The sequence below is a fragment of the Nannobrachium achirus genome (assembly GCF_963921795.1).
Source record: "Nannobrachium achirus genome assembly, chromosome: 21".
Taxonomy (NCBI): Eukaryota; Metazoa; Chordata; class Actinopteri; order Myctophiformes; family Myctophidae; genus Nannobrachium; species Nannobrachium achirus.
The window spans coordinates 50109534-50127002 of NC_137828.1; the positions used below are offsets into that span (position 1 = coordinate 50109534).

At 43.5% G+C, this 17469-nt stretch overlaps 1 protein-coding gene across 3 annotated transcripts; it reads left to right on the forward strand.

Annotated features, from left to right (window-relative positions):
- Nucleotides 1–310: 310 nt before the first annotated feature.
- steap2 (STEAP family member 2, metalloreductase) lies at nt 311–14763 on the forward strand. 3 transcript variants are annotated; one of them, XM_080751563.1, is made up of 7 exons: nt 311–725; nt 2767–2954; nt 4739–5129; nt 5792–5958; nt 8061–8588; nt 13302–13466; nt 13827–14763. In XM_080751563.1, exons 2-7 carry the CDS (start codon nt 2847–2849, stop codon nt 14118–14120), a joined length of 1653 nt encoding a protein of 550 aa, XP_080607689.1. In that variant the 5' UTR covers nt 311–725; nt 2767–2846; the 3' UTR covers nt 14121–14763. The 3 variants fall into 3 exon arrangements, with proteins under 3 accessions (XP_080607689.1, XP_080607691.1, XP_080607690.1); XM_080751565.1 differs by having other exon boundaries at nt 13738–13961; XM_080751564.1 differs by lacking the exon at nt 311–725 and having other exon boundaries at nt 2706–2954.
- The last annotated feature ends 2706 nt before the right edge of the window (nt 14764–17469 follow it).

Sequence of the window (17469 nt, forward strand, 5' to 3'; positions counted from 1 at the left end):
CCATCATTGACTCTGTCTCGAGAGATTGATACAGCCCTAGTCTGTGTGTGTGTGTGTGTGTGTGTGTGTGTGTGTGTGTGTGTGTGTGTGTGTGTGTGTCGTTCAGAAGGCATTAAAAAAGCTTCATAGTGTGTGTGCCTGTGTGCGTGCGTGCGTGCATGCGTGTGTGCCTGCGCGTGTGTGTGTGTGTGTGTGTGTGTGTACATGCCAGATTTACACTGACTATCTTTTTAATTCTGTTGTTTCCCCATGACCTGCGGTCACTTCTCGCCCTTAAGGCGTTTTACTTGCACTGTACAGTATACAGTAGGTCTAGATGTCTACTCGGCTGTGCTCTTCAGTCCATCTTGTGTCCTGTGGTTCAATCTATTATCATCACCATTGTACTTCAACGTGACTGCTATGAATGAATAGCAGTCAAATGATTGCATTCTTATCTGCACCATCTAAGAGTGATGCATAGATTGGTAATCTACTTGTAAATATACAAGGGAATCATGTTTATCCTGATCTGCCTCAGTCAGAGGCTCTAGTGGTTGCCTGACAACTAACTGGCCAATCACAGCACGACGGATCGCTCCTCCGGGGTGTGGGATGTAGACTCACTCATCTGGCAGGGGCTGAGCGTCCATGTGAGTGTGAAGGACTGATCAGAGTCAGTCCAGCGATGATCGCCTTGCTCTTTCGTTCCTCCCCGACAGCCATACGTAAAGGTCCAATGGAAGGTCGGTGCATGCGCGTATAGGCTACACATAACACATGTAATAGGTATGAGGATTTTAATGTTCAAGGTTAATTATGTTGCTTTCAGTCGTTACGGATATTTGACATAGGCTAAATTTGACATGACACCGGCATGGTAAATCAGTAGGCTGTTCTGCATTAATCATTTCATAAACGTGTGGTGGATGTATTAGGATATCCACAGTTCATCCTCTCAGCTGGTCAAGGTTATATCATGGAGCGACGTGTCATGTAGTCTTCTTAACGTTGCAGCGCTACAGGTGCAGCTCTCACAAGCTTTGAGACCCCTGGATGCGCCTTTGCCCTTCAAATGCGCGTTTGAAAGGCTTTCAAGTGACATTGTGGAGTTAGCCTACGATTTATTATTAAACCATCTCGTTATTGCAGGAGATTTCAGCGCCTTATGTTTAATGGTGGATCACATGAGATAGTAGGCTATATCTGAAAAGAATTTGTGTATTTCCAGAACAAAATCATCATTGTCTGTCTTTATACACTGCTTGCTATTACTATTATTATTGTTGTTGTTTTTATTGTTGTTGATATTATTCATCCCCATGTCACAGTACATGGATGTGCAGATGCCATTTAAATCAAGGGTCTTCAACAGGGGGTCCGGGACCCCTAGGGGTCCTCAGAGTTACTTCAGGGGGTCCTCCAAATCTTTGTGTGATTTTTATATTAACCACTTGAACCCTAGCATCAATATTCTGAGAACATTAGCCAAAAATAGCAGATATATAGCTCACAATTGTGGGCTTGTAGATCGTCTGTTTTTGGCAAGAGTTTTGGTGTAGAGGGGGAAAAGAGCAGGCTAAGTACAGAGTAAAAGGTCAAGTTTATTAACTATTGACGGTTCAAGTAGTTAAATATCTGAAAACACACATTGACATGAATCCAAAATACACTGATGTCAAACAATGAAACTATTAGGAATCTATGAAAAGGTTGTGGGGGTCCCTGCTTCATCTCTAGCTCAACTAAGGGGTTCTTGGCCTGAAAATGTTGAAGACCCCTGATCTAAATGATCAAACAAGCACTGAAGTTCAAGTATCAATCAGCCTATAGGCAAATATCAATAACATGTCTCATTCACTGTTTCAGTCTGCTGTCAAGCGGATTATATCACTCTGTTTTGATGAATGCCAGAGGCATACATAGGCTATAAGTAAAGTAAGAAATACATGGACTATACATTCAACTATACATTTGATCTAAATCTGTTTGAATGCATTTTTACTCACTGTGCATCAGGCTCAGATTCTAATTCTACATAACATCTGAACTCAAAGAGGGAGAACTGCTCAAGTGCCCACCTATCCTGTATCCAAATAGACTATTAGCTTTCCCCATTTCTGGTAATCATTTATTGACCACTTGTTTCGAATGTCCGTGGCAAAAAAAAACTACAAGCTGAGGGGTTTAGCAACCAGTAAGACTACCTAATCGGGAGATAAGCGACCGTAGGTCTCGCTAGGAGAGGGCCATGTGAGAAATGAGGGGTGGGGTCTCCGCGTTGCCTTGGCAGACGAATAGGTACCGGCCCCGGCTCTCCCATACGCTCCTAGGCCGAGTTAGGGCATTTTATGTGAGCTGCAGTGGAGGGGGTCCTCCACTGGGGGCGCCACCACTTTTGCATCCGTTCTGGAGTACCAGGAGTGGGTGGTCCCCGGGAATTCCCCGTGAGCAGCTCCGTGGGGGTGGTCATTTGGTTATTTTAGCACATTTCGTATTTTTTTTACACCTGGGGGTCCCCCAGGGACCTGGGGGTCCCTGGAACTCCGGGGGTCCTTGGAGGTTGTAGTTTGGCAGGCAAGGAGTTTGTGTGGAAATTTTGGCATGGATCGGGGCAACGGTTGTGGAGATATGAGCAGGGCAAAAGTGTGACTGACTGACGGACTGACAGACAGCCCGTGGAGCTTTTGATAGTAAATGCGACCTACGGTCGCAATAAATTCCAGTCCTTCCCCCTTTCCCATGTGTTTTCCTCCCACTGTCTCTGTTTCTCCTGCCGTATCACAGGCCTTCTCACGTCCTCCTAAAGTGAGAAACGGGGGACAGAGGTGAGAGAGAGGAGAGGAGAGTAAGAGAAGGGACAAAAGATGGATTCCACCTCCATGACTGCTGGTGCTGGCGGCGGCAGCAGCCCAGTCTTTACCACAACCTCCTCTTCGTCCTCGGCATCCCATCCCAACGTCCAGCACCAGCAGGTATAGGCCCATGCAGTCACAATTATTACATAATTTTAGATAATCGCTGTTATTTAGAATAATCGTCGTTTCTAGGTTGAAAAAAGTTTTTAAAACATTTTCTAAAAACAGAAAAAATAGCTGATCTACAAGCTTGAAATATGCCACAAAGTTGTTGTTTTTAATTATTAAATTTCAGTAATCAAAGTTATTTATCTGACCTTTGCCATTTTTAATTGTGAAGCCTGAAAGGCAAACAGAAATGATGTTTTTATTCATTATGTTCCAATGTTCATTACTTCACCTGACAATTAATTTGACAATTATTCGTGTGACAATATAGGCTCTATGCACTGCAGCCATATTGGAAAGAAATTGGGCCCCTTTCTTACTTCCTTCACATGTGTTAGACCATGTTACCAATGATTCTAATTAAGGCTCTGTTCCTTTGGACCACCAAATAGACCCTTACTAACCCATTTGTACACTTCCAGAGTTACTGACCCATAAGGGCCATTTAGTGCCCCCTTGAGGACACTTTGAGACCCACTGGTGAAGCAGAGTGTTTCCAGTGAGCCAACATGCACAACATCATCACCCTGACTCTGACGCGTTATTTGGAATTGCACACGCGTTCTGGGCAAACCCCGCCCATGGAAGCTTTTGATTGGCTGAACTGGCGCTAGGGAGCGCTCCTTTTTGTCCGCTTGGACCGCACAGAGGTGCGCGGTGCGTTTATCGTGCGCTTGCCCAGGCCTTACGGCCTGGGCATAAATAGAACGATTGCATTCACCACGGCTTCGTAACTCGCGCGGCGCTCCGCCGGCCGCGCGGCCCTGGCCCGCTCTTCGCGGCCACTCGCGCCTGCGGCGCTCGGGGGCGAAGAGCAGGACCAAGGTCCGCTGGCCTTCGCGCCGCTTGCAGTGTCGTGGACAATAATCAACGCCTCCGCCCAGAACGCGTGTGCAATTCCAAATAACGCGACTCTGACATACGTGAGCAGGCCATGTTTTTGAGCGGTGGTCACACCGTCTCCTATACGTGGCCGTGTGTGGGTATCCGCCCGTCCGGCCGTCCGTCCGTCCGTCCGTCCGGCCGTCCGTGTATGTATTCTCAAGCCTGCAGTACCTTTTCTGACCACACATGTTAAGGGAGGGGCGCTGTTGTTCTCACACACACACACACACACACACACACACACACACACACACACACACACACACACAGGGGAAGGGTGGGTCAGCATGTGTGGTCAAGTATTTTATTATTATTATTAACAAACTGAATGTTTTAGGGTCAAATAAATTAGAGTGTGTGAAGAAACTACAGCATTGTAAAGCACACTAACCCCGCTGCACCCACCCAGTAGTGCTGTTGCACAGCCTCCACGACCACCGCTCGGTTCACACGGGTGTGATTTTTTTATAACGTTTTTCATTTATTTTTAATACTTTTTTATTGTATTAAATTCTTTTCAATGTTCCCAAAGAATTATTAAAAAGAAATAAAAAAAGTTATCCAAAAAACACAGCCTGCTCACATTAGGAGGGTAGTATGAGTCACCAGAAAAATACTGGGTGTTTTTAATTGATCTATCATAGTTAAAATGGAGTTTGAAGTTACAATGGGTGTGGGGAGGGGCCCTGAGCCTGGGGGGCAGATAATATTTACATCAAATATCTAAATATTGAATGAAGCTAATTAAAAACTGTTCAGGTTGTTCATAAAAGGCTGGTTAGACGATAAAATTACCAGAAGTTATTTTCAAAGTGAAATATCCCTTTAAATGTTTAATCATGACACAGCAGGAAGTCGTCTCCTTCCTCCCACACAACGGGCTGAATAACGGCTCCGGCGATGTCGCGGGCATCATCCCGGCGGGCAGAACGGGCGCCTCCTCCGCCACCACCTACTCCACGTCTTCCATGATCCCGCCTTCGCCCTCCGCCGAGGCCAAGCCCGCGGTGGCCATCCTGGGCTCGGGGGACTTCTCCAAGTGCCTGGCCATCCGGCTGCTGCGCTGCGGCTTCCGCGTGGTGGTGGGCAGCCGGCAGCCTAAGCACGCCGCACAGTTCTTCCCGCACGTGGTGGACGTGACGCACCACGAGGACGCCGTGGGCAAGGCCGCCGTCGTCTTCCTGGCCATACGCCGCGAGCACTACCCCTTCCTGTGGGACCTCAAGCACCTGCTGGAAGGTAGCGTGCTCGCACCCCAGACAAAAATGAGAAATGCGTGTTATACAGTACACATTGGTAGGTAGGGACATTATGTCATGATTATAAAATATTGATTAACAATATTATCGCTTAAAACTTAAAATGCCACTTTTGTTTAACCACTTGAACCCCCAGCAACCCTATTCTGGGGGAACGAAATCTACTGGAGTGAAATAAAAGCGTACCAAAATCCTAACTAGAAAAAGTGCTCCTCGGAGCCAGGTCAGGTACTGTAGGTTAGCAATGTTCGGAATTTGCCAATCAGGATGGAATATGAAAAATCTGACGGATCCGTCTTGATCACTTGACTATAGAGATAATGTGTAATGAGTTGCGTGATATTTGGACAAAATCTGTAAGAGTAATATAAAACAATATTGTTTTTGTAAAAATCTGCCTCCTGGTGGCAATGTTAAAAAGGGTGACATTTGTTCCTCAACGTAGTGCGAATGTGAGTGGAAAGCTTCACTGCAATCAGATGATGCTTCATGATTTGCAGCATTTTGTTCAAAATGGACCACTCCTGCAAACTTGCCAATCAGGACGGAATATAACAAGTCAAACAGATCCGTCTTGATCACAAGATTTGGATTAAATCTGAAAGAGTAATATCAAAAAATGTGTTTAAACGTTTCCTCCAGGAAAGATCCTGGTGGATGTGAGCAATAACCGACGGGTCAATCAGTACCCAGAGTCCAACGCAGAGTACCTGGCCTCTCTGCTGCCCCAGTCTGTGGTCGTCAAAGGCTTCAACGTCATCTCTGCTTGGGCCATGCAGCAGGCCAGCCCTAAAGATGCCAGCAGACAGGTACTGATTGATTGATTGATTGATTGATTGATTGATTGATTGATTGAATATTGTATTAGACAGAAATGTAAAACAGCACAAGTACAGTCAAAACACTTAGTCCAATTACACCAAAAAAGTCCTTGCGTTCTTGTTTCCATCAGGTGTCGTGTAGTACTTATTGTTTCTGTGAATCAGTCTTAAATGATGTCAAGGAGGTATACCGTTTCTCTTTCTTTAGCATGTTCTAATTACGATTTTGAAGCAAATAGATCCCAGATGTTTTATAAACTGTACTATTTTTTTTTTATTTGAATGCTGTGGTTGAGTTGATGCAGTGTGTTTGCTGTCATTCGACGTCAATCGCTGTAGATTGGTGGTTGATATGATTGCAGTCATCTAATTCGGTGATGTTTGAAGGACACACTCTTGCATTCTCTTGCAAACAGCTGCAGCTGGCATCATAATAGACTGTATCAGTATGCTATGCATCACTTTCTCACTCCGCTCTCTCTCTCTTTCTCTCCCTTCTATTTCTGGGGGGGGGGGGGGGGGGGGGAGTGGGACTGAGTTACTAGGGCCCAAGGTGGACGGGCCTTAATTATTTTATACTTTAGCTATTGAAAAATAGCAGATATACAAGCTCACAGCGCCGCACCGAGTGTCGCACTGCAAGCTTCTAGATCTGTTATTTTTGAAAAGTTGTGAAAATGTGTGCAAATCATTGAATATTATGTATTTCTTAAGCGAACATTTGTAACTCAAATTTTGCTTCTGTGGGGGTCCCTTGAACTAAATATTTTGACATGGGGGTCCGTGGCCAAATACATAAAAAAAAGAAAAAGTTTGAGCACCAATGACATAGAAACATGAAGGAAGACACAGACACAGAATCGGGTCAAAAATATTCAAAGACTTTTCACGATAGAGATTTTTCAAAAATAGCAGATCTACAAGCTCGATGTGAGCTTGTCTGCTATTTTTCAATAGTTAAAGCACAAAATAATGTGTTCCCAGTCTAAATGGGCTAAACCCCTCCCCCTATGAAGAACATTCATGGGGGCCCCGCAGTGAATCCTTGTACCCAGGGCCCAGAATTTGGCGCTCGTCCTCTCCCTCTCGGATGTCTTTCCGTCTTTAGTCGCCTCATGTTGAGAGGAATGGCAGCCGGTAGTGCTGATAGAAGCTTTGGACAGTAGGGGTCTCTGTCACCGCTGGGTCTGTCTGAGAGAGACGCTCATTTGCCTTCAGATGTTATGCATGTGGCTGAGAGGAAAGGTTCATCTGCCACTCTTCACACAGTCCAGGGGAAATCCACTCAGAAGAGCACTCCAAGGCTATTAAATGCTCATCATCGTGGACACATTTTCCATAGTGTAAAGGTCTTTGCACCCTGCTGCGTTTTTTTATTTAAATTTTTTTCCCGGACGAATTTCTGAGCGCATTTCGGAGCACGTAAATAAAAAAATTGACCTCACGTTATGTCAATCACGTTTGCACACTGCCGTCCGTTTCATATTTATTTTCGGACCAGGGTAGAGTTTTTCGCAACTGTCGCCACTGGGTGCCTTGCTCTCTCCTCTCTCGCTCCTTGGCCTGAAGAACATTTTTTTTTTTTTTTTTTTTTTTAAACATAGCAGTTTGCAACCAGCTTTTAACTGCATTTCAACAGTCAATACATATATTTTGGTCCAGTTGTATACAGAGTATGTGTAAAAGTTCATTTTCTTCTGTAATATAATTGCATTGTATGCATGTATAAAATATTCAAAACATCTTCTTGTTTTAATTTCAAGATTTCTATGGCGGACAGCTCTAAAATCCATATCTCAAAATATTATAATATTACACAAGACCACTCAAAACAAGGATTTATAATACAGAAATGTCAACCTTCTGAAGTCAGAGTTGCTTGAAGTCCAGTGTGAAGTTTCCGCAGTCAGTTACAATTTGGGGTGCTATGGCATCTGCTGCTTTTTTACACAATATAATTGTTTTTCTTTTTTTTAGAGGATCTGTAAATTACTATACGTAATAGGCACACCTGGTCACCTTGTCTCGGGGCACCCCAGGACGCTATAGGTTTCACGTGGCTAATTATCGCCATCCGTCCTCCCGTGCAGGTGTACGTCTGCAGCAACTCTGTGGAGGCTCGGCAGCAGATCATGGAACTGGCGCGGAAGCTCAACTTCCAGCCTGTGGACATGGGCGCCCTGTCGTCGTCGCGGGCCATCGAGAACATGCCCGTGCGCCTCTTCCCCGCCTGGAGGGGCCCCGTCCTGGCCGCCGTGGCCCTGTCCATCTTCTTCTTCGCCTACAGCTTCGTGCGCGACGTCATCCACCCGTACGTGAAGCACAAGCAGAGCGACTTCTACAAGATCCCCGTGGAGATGGCGAACCGCACGCTGCCCACCGTGGCCATCACGCTGCTGGCCCTGGTGTACCTGGCGGGCCAGCTGGCGGCCGCGCACCAGCTGTACTACGGCACCAAGTACAGACGCTTCCCCCGCTGGCTGGAGGACTGGCTGCAGAGCCGCAAGCAGCTGGGGCTGCTCAGCTTCTTCCTGGCCTGTGTCCACGTCCTCTATAGCCTCTGTCTGCCCATGAGGAGGTCCGAGAGGTACCTGCTCCTCAACATGGCCTACCAACAGGTAACCATAATGGATTTATATAGCGCATTTCCAGACATAGTCACAAGGTGCTTTAGTGGTTCTCAACCTGTGGGTTGCCAAAGTATTTTTGGGTGTCCCCAGATGTTTAGCTAGATGTTAACATTGTTTTCTCACTCAACAGTAAACACACCAACATACAGTATAAGTGTATACATGGTATTTGAACATTTCTAAAGTGACAGTTTAAAGGGGAAGACCACCCATTTTCATTATTGAACTATGTCATTAATATACCTTAGAGGAGTTGTGTGGAAATAGAAAAAAAGATTCCCCCCTTCTGTGTTGCCTAGAACTGGAGGATTGATTTTGGGGTTTGTATTGTAAAGTACAACTTGATGACATCACACCACTGTACTTTAAAATACAAACCCCAAAATCAATCTTCCAGTTCTAGGCAACACAGAAGGGGGGGAACTTTTTTTCTATTTCCACACCACTCCTCTAAGTTATATTAATGACATAGTTCAATATTGAACCACCCATGTGCTTCCCCTTTAAGGACTTTTAAGATCTTTTTCGTACCTCTGGTCAAACATTGAACAAATTGTCAAGTAATAGAGGCAGAAATTGTCGCAATGCGAGGCGTTGTGAGCATGTAGATCTGCTATTTTCACAATAGAACAGATAGTCAAAGTAATGTAATGCCAACTAAAATTCTTACAACTACAATTCCAAGAGCTTGTCAGGGTGGAGGGGGGGGGGGTCCCCAGTTAAAATGTGATTATTTTGGGGGTCGTGGCCTGAAAAGGTTGAGAACCACTGCTTTACAGAACAGGGTAAAAGAGCAACACGATAAGCCTTCAAGATAAACTACCACAAAAGATCAGTGAATAAAATAGCACAGTAGGCACACATTCCGAGTGCGAGTCCGCACAGCAGAGTTCAGAGTGATTGTGTACATACTGTACTGTTGTTCTTAAGATTAAATACAAAAACAAACTTCTAAAAGTACACAGACCTGCCTGTACATGCTTGTTTGAGCTGCACACCCGCACATAACGTGCGTACATGCGAGAATGAGTGCTTGCGTCGCGTATCGATCAAACACCATTCAGCCGAGACTATTAAGTAACATAATATCAAAGATTAAAATAACGGCCAAGCGCGAATTAACATAGGAATCAGACTGGATGCGGTCGATCAGTCAGTCTTTACTCTCCTCTCCTCCTCGACCTCCTCCGAGCCCCCACTGGCTGTCTGTAAACCGCTACTACACTTCCTCAAACTGATTCAGGCTTGAACGGGTCCCTGATTTGCTTGTCTCGTTAGACCCACCCCCTCCTCCAACGTTTATTGATTTTATTGGCCTGGTACTGCCTGGTACCGAAGAAACGTTAGAAGCAGTCCACTCAGAGAGTGGGCGGGTCTATGGGCTGGAGCAAGGCAACTCAGACCCCACTTTATGGACCCCAGCTTTAGCCCACTCTAGCTGCTCTCTCCAGCGCTCTCTGACAAGTTGAGGGAGATGTGACGTTGGTACCCAGAGAGTAATAATAATAATAATGTTTATTGTCCCCAAAGGGATATTTGTCTTCACAAGTCTGTTCAGAAACAACAACAAAACCGTTACACAACATATCACCAAGGCAAAAACATGAGGTCCCCACTGTACACAGAAAGTCCCTCGTATATGAGTGACTCATCTGTTTTCAATGTGGTCCTTAAGGCATGGCCATAAACTGTTGTACAGCTGTCATGAGGGAGAAGGCACTAAGGTCACACATAGCCTACTATGCTAAACTCAATACTAGACTAGGCCTGTCACAATTATGACATCGCCTAATCGCAACTATTTGAGGAGTTGGCTGTTAGATGTCCGTCTAAAACCAGGTTAGGTCCAAAAGTGAACGTTTTAGAGTAGACCATCCAAGCTTAGCCGTTGAAAAAACATTCACTTTTAGACCAGTTATAACCCAGTTTTAGCCTAGCCGTTTAGACATATTTTAGAAGTTTAAAAGCCTGAAAAATGCTCAGTGGGATATTTTTTGCATAATTGTTTCCATGTTGATGAATGTACATTCATTTTCAAACATTTTCCAAAAAGAATATTTATATTTCTTTGAAAGTATAAAATTATGAAATGTGTCAGTAATTTCTTTGTTTATTCAAGTTATTTGTCATGTCTGCCCTGCACAGTTTTTTGAGCGGTGGTTACACCGTCTCCTATACGTGGCCGTGTGTGTATGTGTGTGTGTGTGTGTGTGTGTGTGTGTGTGCGTGCGTGTGTCCGTGTCTGTATGTAGCCTGCAGAGCCTGCAGTACCTTTTCTGGCCACACATGTTAAGGGAGGGGCGCTGTTGTTCAGGCCAGAGACACACACACACACACACACACACACACACACACACACACACACACACACACACACACACACACACACACACACACACACCGACCACCGCTCAGTTCACACAGGTGTGATTTTTTTTATCACGAAGCCCTAAAAGGCCAAATAGAAATTATGTTCCCATGTTCAATGCCAAAAACACAATTCAATTGTTAATAGTAATTATTTGTGTGACAATTAATCGTCAACTTAAATGTGTAAATGACAGCCCTATACTAGACTGTCTGTGACTGTCTGTCTGTGCCCTATCTATGATTGTGTGCGTGTGTGTGAGATCTTTTTTGATAACACACTGTATCTTCATAATAGTGTCTTCGCACGTGCCTTCCCTCATAATTTACTGCCATAGTAGCTTCTAATTTTAGTAAGTATAATTTCCTTGCAGTGGTTGCTTTGGGGTCAAGCTTGGGGTTGGTGCTGGTCCATGCCCTCAGTAATTAGATTAGGTTGCATCTGGAGTTATAGTTTTGAAATATTCATTAGTTACAGTTTAGTTAAAAATTTCAGATATTAATGATGAGGAAGGCCTTGATTTACAAACTGTATATAAGCTGAAAAAAGATTGGATGAAAGAATTCATGACAGATTCATTCATCAGATTTGCGAAACATGTTATTTATTAAGGGACGGTATAGGGACCCATATTAAGAAACATGTTATTTATTAAAGGAGACCACATAAAACAAAACAAAAAGGTGTCTACACAAGAATGTCTCGGAGAGAAACAAAATGCCAGACTTTTGGATGGGAGCTTTTTTCTTCCCGTCTCTGCTACAGAGCTGGCTCCCAGCCGCCACTCCCAACAGTCGACTGTGAGGTGCATGTTTACTTTAAGAATTAACACACTGCTAAATTTAGATGAGAACTGGGTCTTGTGACTCAGTGGAATTATTCTGTGTCTGTTGACGATCTCTCTCCTGTGTTACTACTAGTTTGGGTCTGAAGATGGGGGAGGATGCGTGATTTATACATGGTTGTGAATCGTAAAATAGCACATGTACAAGCTTACAATGCATGTCAGTGTCATGGTCAGTATCATGGTCAGTATCATGTCAGATTGTCAGTATCATGTCAGATTGTCAGTATCATCATGTCAGAATAATGGTCAGTATGAAGGTCAACCCTGCCTGATGGAGATCTGCGGTCAGAGGAGTGCACTTTTCTAGTGTTGTTTTTATGTCCATGCATTTGTGTGTGTGTGCGTGTGTGCATGCGTGTGTACCTGACAATAATTGCACCATGTTGCGTTGGACCTATCAAACACTTCTCTCAAATCACATTGTTCAGGAAGTAGTGTACTATACCTGTTGATCTAAAGCCTGACGGTACTTAAAGGTGATACACCATGAAATTTCACTTTTCCTATTTTAAAACCTTTTTTTGGGGTCCCACTAGCACCTTCTATCCTCACAAAGTCCCATTTCTGACCGTTGTGTCTTTCTCTGGTTTTGAGAAGGCGAAGGTTAAAAGTATCCCACGGGTTCTCAAAACAGGCTATCCAGATTTGCTGCCGATTGTGACGTCATCTGCCGATTGTGACGTCATCATAAAAAATAAAAAAAAATGCATGGTGTATCACCTTTAAAGCTATACTGTGTAAGATGCTCAACTAGTGGTCATTAGCCCTATAGCCAACTGCGGTCGCGGTCGCGTCTTTCGACCTTCACACCCCCGCGTCTGCCTCCACCTCGCCGAGAGCTATCTTTAGAGGGGTCCCTGGTTCCTGTGCGTTCAGGCATTCCGGAGAAACGGACTCCTTCACCCTGCCTGGTAGGCGAGATCAGATTACCTTTTGAGTATAGAGACACACGGGCGACTACAAATATGGCGACCCCACTTCAAGATGCGCTGTGATTGGCCGGCAGTGTATAACCCTTGCTGTGATTGGCCGGTAGTGTGATGACGTAATTTTGCCGGGAAATCCCGCCCCTGTCACGGCTAAGTAGAAAACATATAAAGAGAAGGCTTCAGAAGCTGAAAATAACGGAGTGGGGGTTCTAAAACTTTAGCGATTTAACAGTTAGGACAATTTTAAGATTTGTTTTATAAAATCAAACCTCGGTTCGAAGTGGAGCGGTGAATTTGAGCAGCTGTACCCTATGTGAGTGAGTGAGTGAGTGTAAACTGTGCCTGTGAGTGAGTGGTGAGTGTGCCTGGCCTGCACAAAACAGCGCCCCTCCTTTAACTAGTGTGTTGTGTGTGGCCACTCAAGGTATTGCCCAGGCTACGGACAGGGCCAGCCAGCCAGCCAGCCACATACCCACGGATATACCTGTTCATTGGGAGCGCTTTCACCGCTCCAAAAAAAGTTACATGGTATAACTTTAATGCTTGTGTGCTGGCAGGTCCATGCTAATGTGGAGAACTCGTGGAACGAGGAGGAGGTTTGGCGGGTGGAGATGTACGTCTCCTTTGGCGTCATGAGTCTGGGGCTGCTCTCCCTCCTGGCCGTGACCTCCATCCCCTCCATCCACAGCGCCCTCAACTGGAGGGAGTTCAGCTTCATACAGGTAAACACCAGCACCGTCAAGGGGGGAGGTCGATAGATTAAACCGTGGATTGCAGTGCACACAAATGAGGAATTGCTGACGACTATAATTGGGAGGGGAAACGTAAAAGAAAATAATCCAGCTGTCTCTACCTTCAGATGAAGATTTTATTTTTTTCCCCCCCAAATGATGAAAGTTAACGTAGAGAATGTCAGTGTCATTGATCAGTGTCGTTGATCACAATCGAACTATTACTGTTAAACACAATTACATTTGTATCCCTTTCTTTTAGGAGGGCCGGACATGCAAATAGAATATTTCAAATATGACAATGTATTTGCTGAAAACGATTACAGTGTTTTGCTCCCGTCTCCCTGTTAGTCCACCCTGGGCTACATTGCCCTGCTCATCGCTACCTTCCACGCCCTGCTCTTTGGCTGGAAGCGGGCCTTCCAGGAAGAAGCCTACCGCTTCTACTTGCCGCCCAGCTTCGTGGTGTCCCTGGCCCTGCCTGTGTGCGTCATCCTGGGCAAGGTGCTCCTGTTGCTCCCCTGCGTGGCCGGCAAGCTGCACCGCATCCGCCGGGGAGCGGAGAACGTCCGCGGCCGCTTCCAACGCCTCGACCCAGTGGGATCCATCACGCACATATCGCCAGAGAGAGTCACCATCATGTGAATTGGCTGGTTGTCTTTTTCTTGGATTTTGATTTGCACACAAGCTGCCACAGACATTTTGCTCTCTTTATGCACTTGACTCATTTGTTTCTGCCTTTGACAGAATATTCGTATTCCATACGTTCATCAGGGTCTTTTTGTTATACTTTTTCCATTATTATATGCAGATATGTTTTATATTTGGTTTTGTAGTTTGTAGTCATATTTCTATATTATGTTTTCTTTTGTCTATTACACTTTGTTTGGTTTATGAACATTTAACATTTAACAATGCTGCAAAGATGTATTCTAAAATGTTGTTAATATAGCCTATACCATTATGTGACCATATGTCGCTTTTCTGCCCTGCTTGTTACTGTGACTTTATTTGTATTTATTTTTTGTATCTTTGCATTATTGTGGAGTTATGATTGATGGCTTGTTTACCATTCAGTGCTTTAATCACCTGAACCCTAGCATCCCTATTCTGGGGTAACATTGGCCAAAAAATTGTGAGAATAGAGAGTGTTAGTCTGTTCTGACTGTTGTACTGTGCAATATTGTGTCAATACGTTATGTGTAATACATGTGAGACCCATGGGCTGTGAAGAATTTATCAAAGGTCTTTTGATCTTTTCTGTTGCTCATACAGAATATGCTTTCCAATAGTGGTTTAATTGATTATTAAAAAAGAAAATTGATAATCTAATAAAATAATCTATTCTGTAATTGATCTCTATTTTGGGCATGTCGTTATAGGTGGAAGTTGGGAGGCTTAATAATAATCAAAACATTTCAAACATAGTGAAAATGACAGATCTACAAGAGCACAAAGCTACATGATGTGACGTGTTGTGAGTTTGTAGATTTGCTATTTTAACTATTTTTGCCTGACACCATTGTAGGAAATATAAATAATCTACCAATTTACTTCTACCAAGTGTGCAGTGCGGCTGAGGGGTGGTGTAGATTGTAGAGGAGCTCAGCACAGAGCTGCCATAGTTCAATGTAGGAGTACTTTGAGATTTTCAAGGCTAAAATACAAAATAACAATTCAAAAGCATTAGAAGACACCTGCTGAGGGCCCAAAGGTGCAATGGCGTGGTGTTTTCATCGGTTGCCTCTTCTACAGACAGTTCAGGTTCAAGTCATGCCATCACGGTACTGGAGGACCATCAGGCGAGGTAGGCTACACAACAGGTGTTATGTCTGAAAAAACCCTGGCCAGCTAATAGTTGACTAAATCTAAAATAAATCACAACTGAGTGGTACGAGACCAAAAAGTGACAAATAATGTTTCATCTGGATTCAATATTAATGCCTTTATATTACATCTTGCTATCTGGGTAGTGTGGTGGAGGTGAGGGGACTGACTATGGTTGGTTCCTCTGGAAGACAGTCCATTGTAGCTCAAACACACTTGTAGTCGCCCTGCCAGCACTGTAAGGAAATGTGTCCACTAGGTGGCATTGTCTACCTAACCTTGCACAGCAGTTGGGTTCTCCAGGAGTATAGCTATCTGCTGCTGTTCATAGGGCCAGGCCCGGATCCTTAGAGCAGTGGTTCTCAACCTGTGGGTCGGGACCCCCAGGGGGATCCCCAAATTATTTTGGGGGGTGTCCCCAGATGATTAACTTAAATGTGCAACATTGTTTTCTCACTCAACAGTAAACAAACCAACATAAAGTTTAATTAAGTTTCATTTGACTTTAAGCGCCTAATGCTTGGAAAAAGTACAAACTTTGGCAAGCTACTAGAGCTACATATTTACACCTAGAAACACAGTGTTCAGCTTCAACATTTTCAAGGTTAAAATACAAAAGGACAACTCAAAAGCACCTGAAGAACTCTAGAGTGGCCTCTATGTTCAGAGCTTCCATGTTCAAATCCCATTCCTTCCACAGATCATTGCTCTGTTACTTGGACCTTTTCAAGATTAAAATACAAAATAATTATTCAAAAGCACCATACAGTATTTCAGGTGTGAAACAGTGTAGTGGTCTAAGACTCTCAGTTCAGAGGTTCCATGATGTTCAAACCCTGGTCTTCCTATAGTTCATTTCTTGAAAACTTTGATCTTTTCAAGGCTAAATACAAGAGAAAAAGTACCAGGAGATACCTGTTGAGGGCCCAAAGGTGCCTTATTGGCTCAATCATTGGACTCCCAGCAGTGAGGTCTACAACAAACTACAACTACTACAAAGGCCTATGGTCGTCACTCCTGGTCGTCCTGTGGTTCAATGCTGGAGTGTTTAACTTTACCAACTCAAAGTTAACATAGGCCTACTAAAGAACACTTCAACATTACTAAGAGACGTCTGGTAGGTGTAGGCCTATGCTACAAACAGACAAACAAACATAGCATGCTACTTGGATCTGACTTTGTTTATATCCCTCTTCTATTCTTTTATATGGATTGATAAGGGATATAAACAGTCAGTCTGACAATGGCCAAAATGATTATTTTATCATTATTTTACGCTTTTTGTGGTCATTTTTGAATAGAAACACATACTGTATATGAAGCTTAATCTTTTTTATAAAATATTTTTGAAACATTATTTTTATTTTAGCGTCCGTTTTTCAAGAAAAGGTTGACTATAGCTCCTTTAAGTGAATAGTCGATGAGACTGTAACAATGATGTTACTTTTCCTTGTCATTCTGTAAAACTTCAAGGATGATGTCAGATTTTTTTTTTTCCAATCCCTCATGTTATCTTTACACTAAAAGACTGATTTTAGACAATAAAAACCGGGATACATTTTACATGCAAAGACTTTTATTTCTGAATAGTCTGCACTGCAGTATTGTACAATGGCAGTACACAAGTGTCTGTATTCATGTCCATTCTTAATGATCACACCATAAATATAGACACGTGTGCCTTCAAACAATTCCCTTTTTACAACAATCTAAAAAATACTGTGTTCTGGTTTAAATACATTGCATAACTTTTTAAAATAAAATATGAATTATATGAAATATAACAGTTGCTTATTGGATAGACTAGTACCAAATGCAATTATATGCAAATACACCTTTCTCTCTGTAACATCTTGTACGCATTTCATGCAAGAGAAATAAAAATGCCTGCACATACAAACAAAAAAAAGAAGAGGAAAAGAAGAAGCTGTACAGACTTCGGTATGAAAATAGAAAATATCAAAGCAAGATGTGCACCAATAATATATATGTTACAAATAACCTGTAGTACAAAAAACATCTATGAGAATGACCAGCTAATGATAAGTCTACCTGGAACACAGAGACATACAGGGATTGGATTGTTGTTAATGACGACAACATTAATCTCCCACCCAACTTTCTCTGGTAAACTCAAACGAAAACCAATTTCGTGCAATTCTTCTAT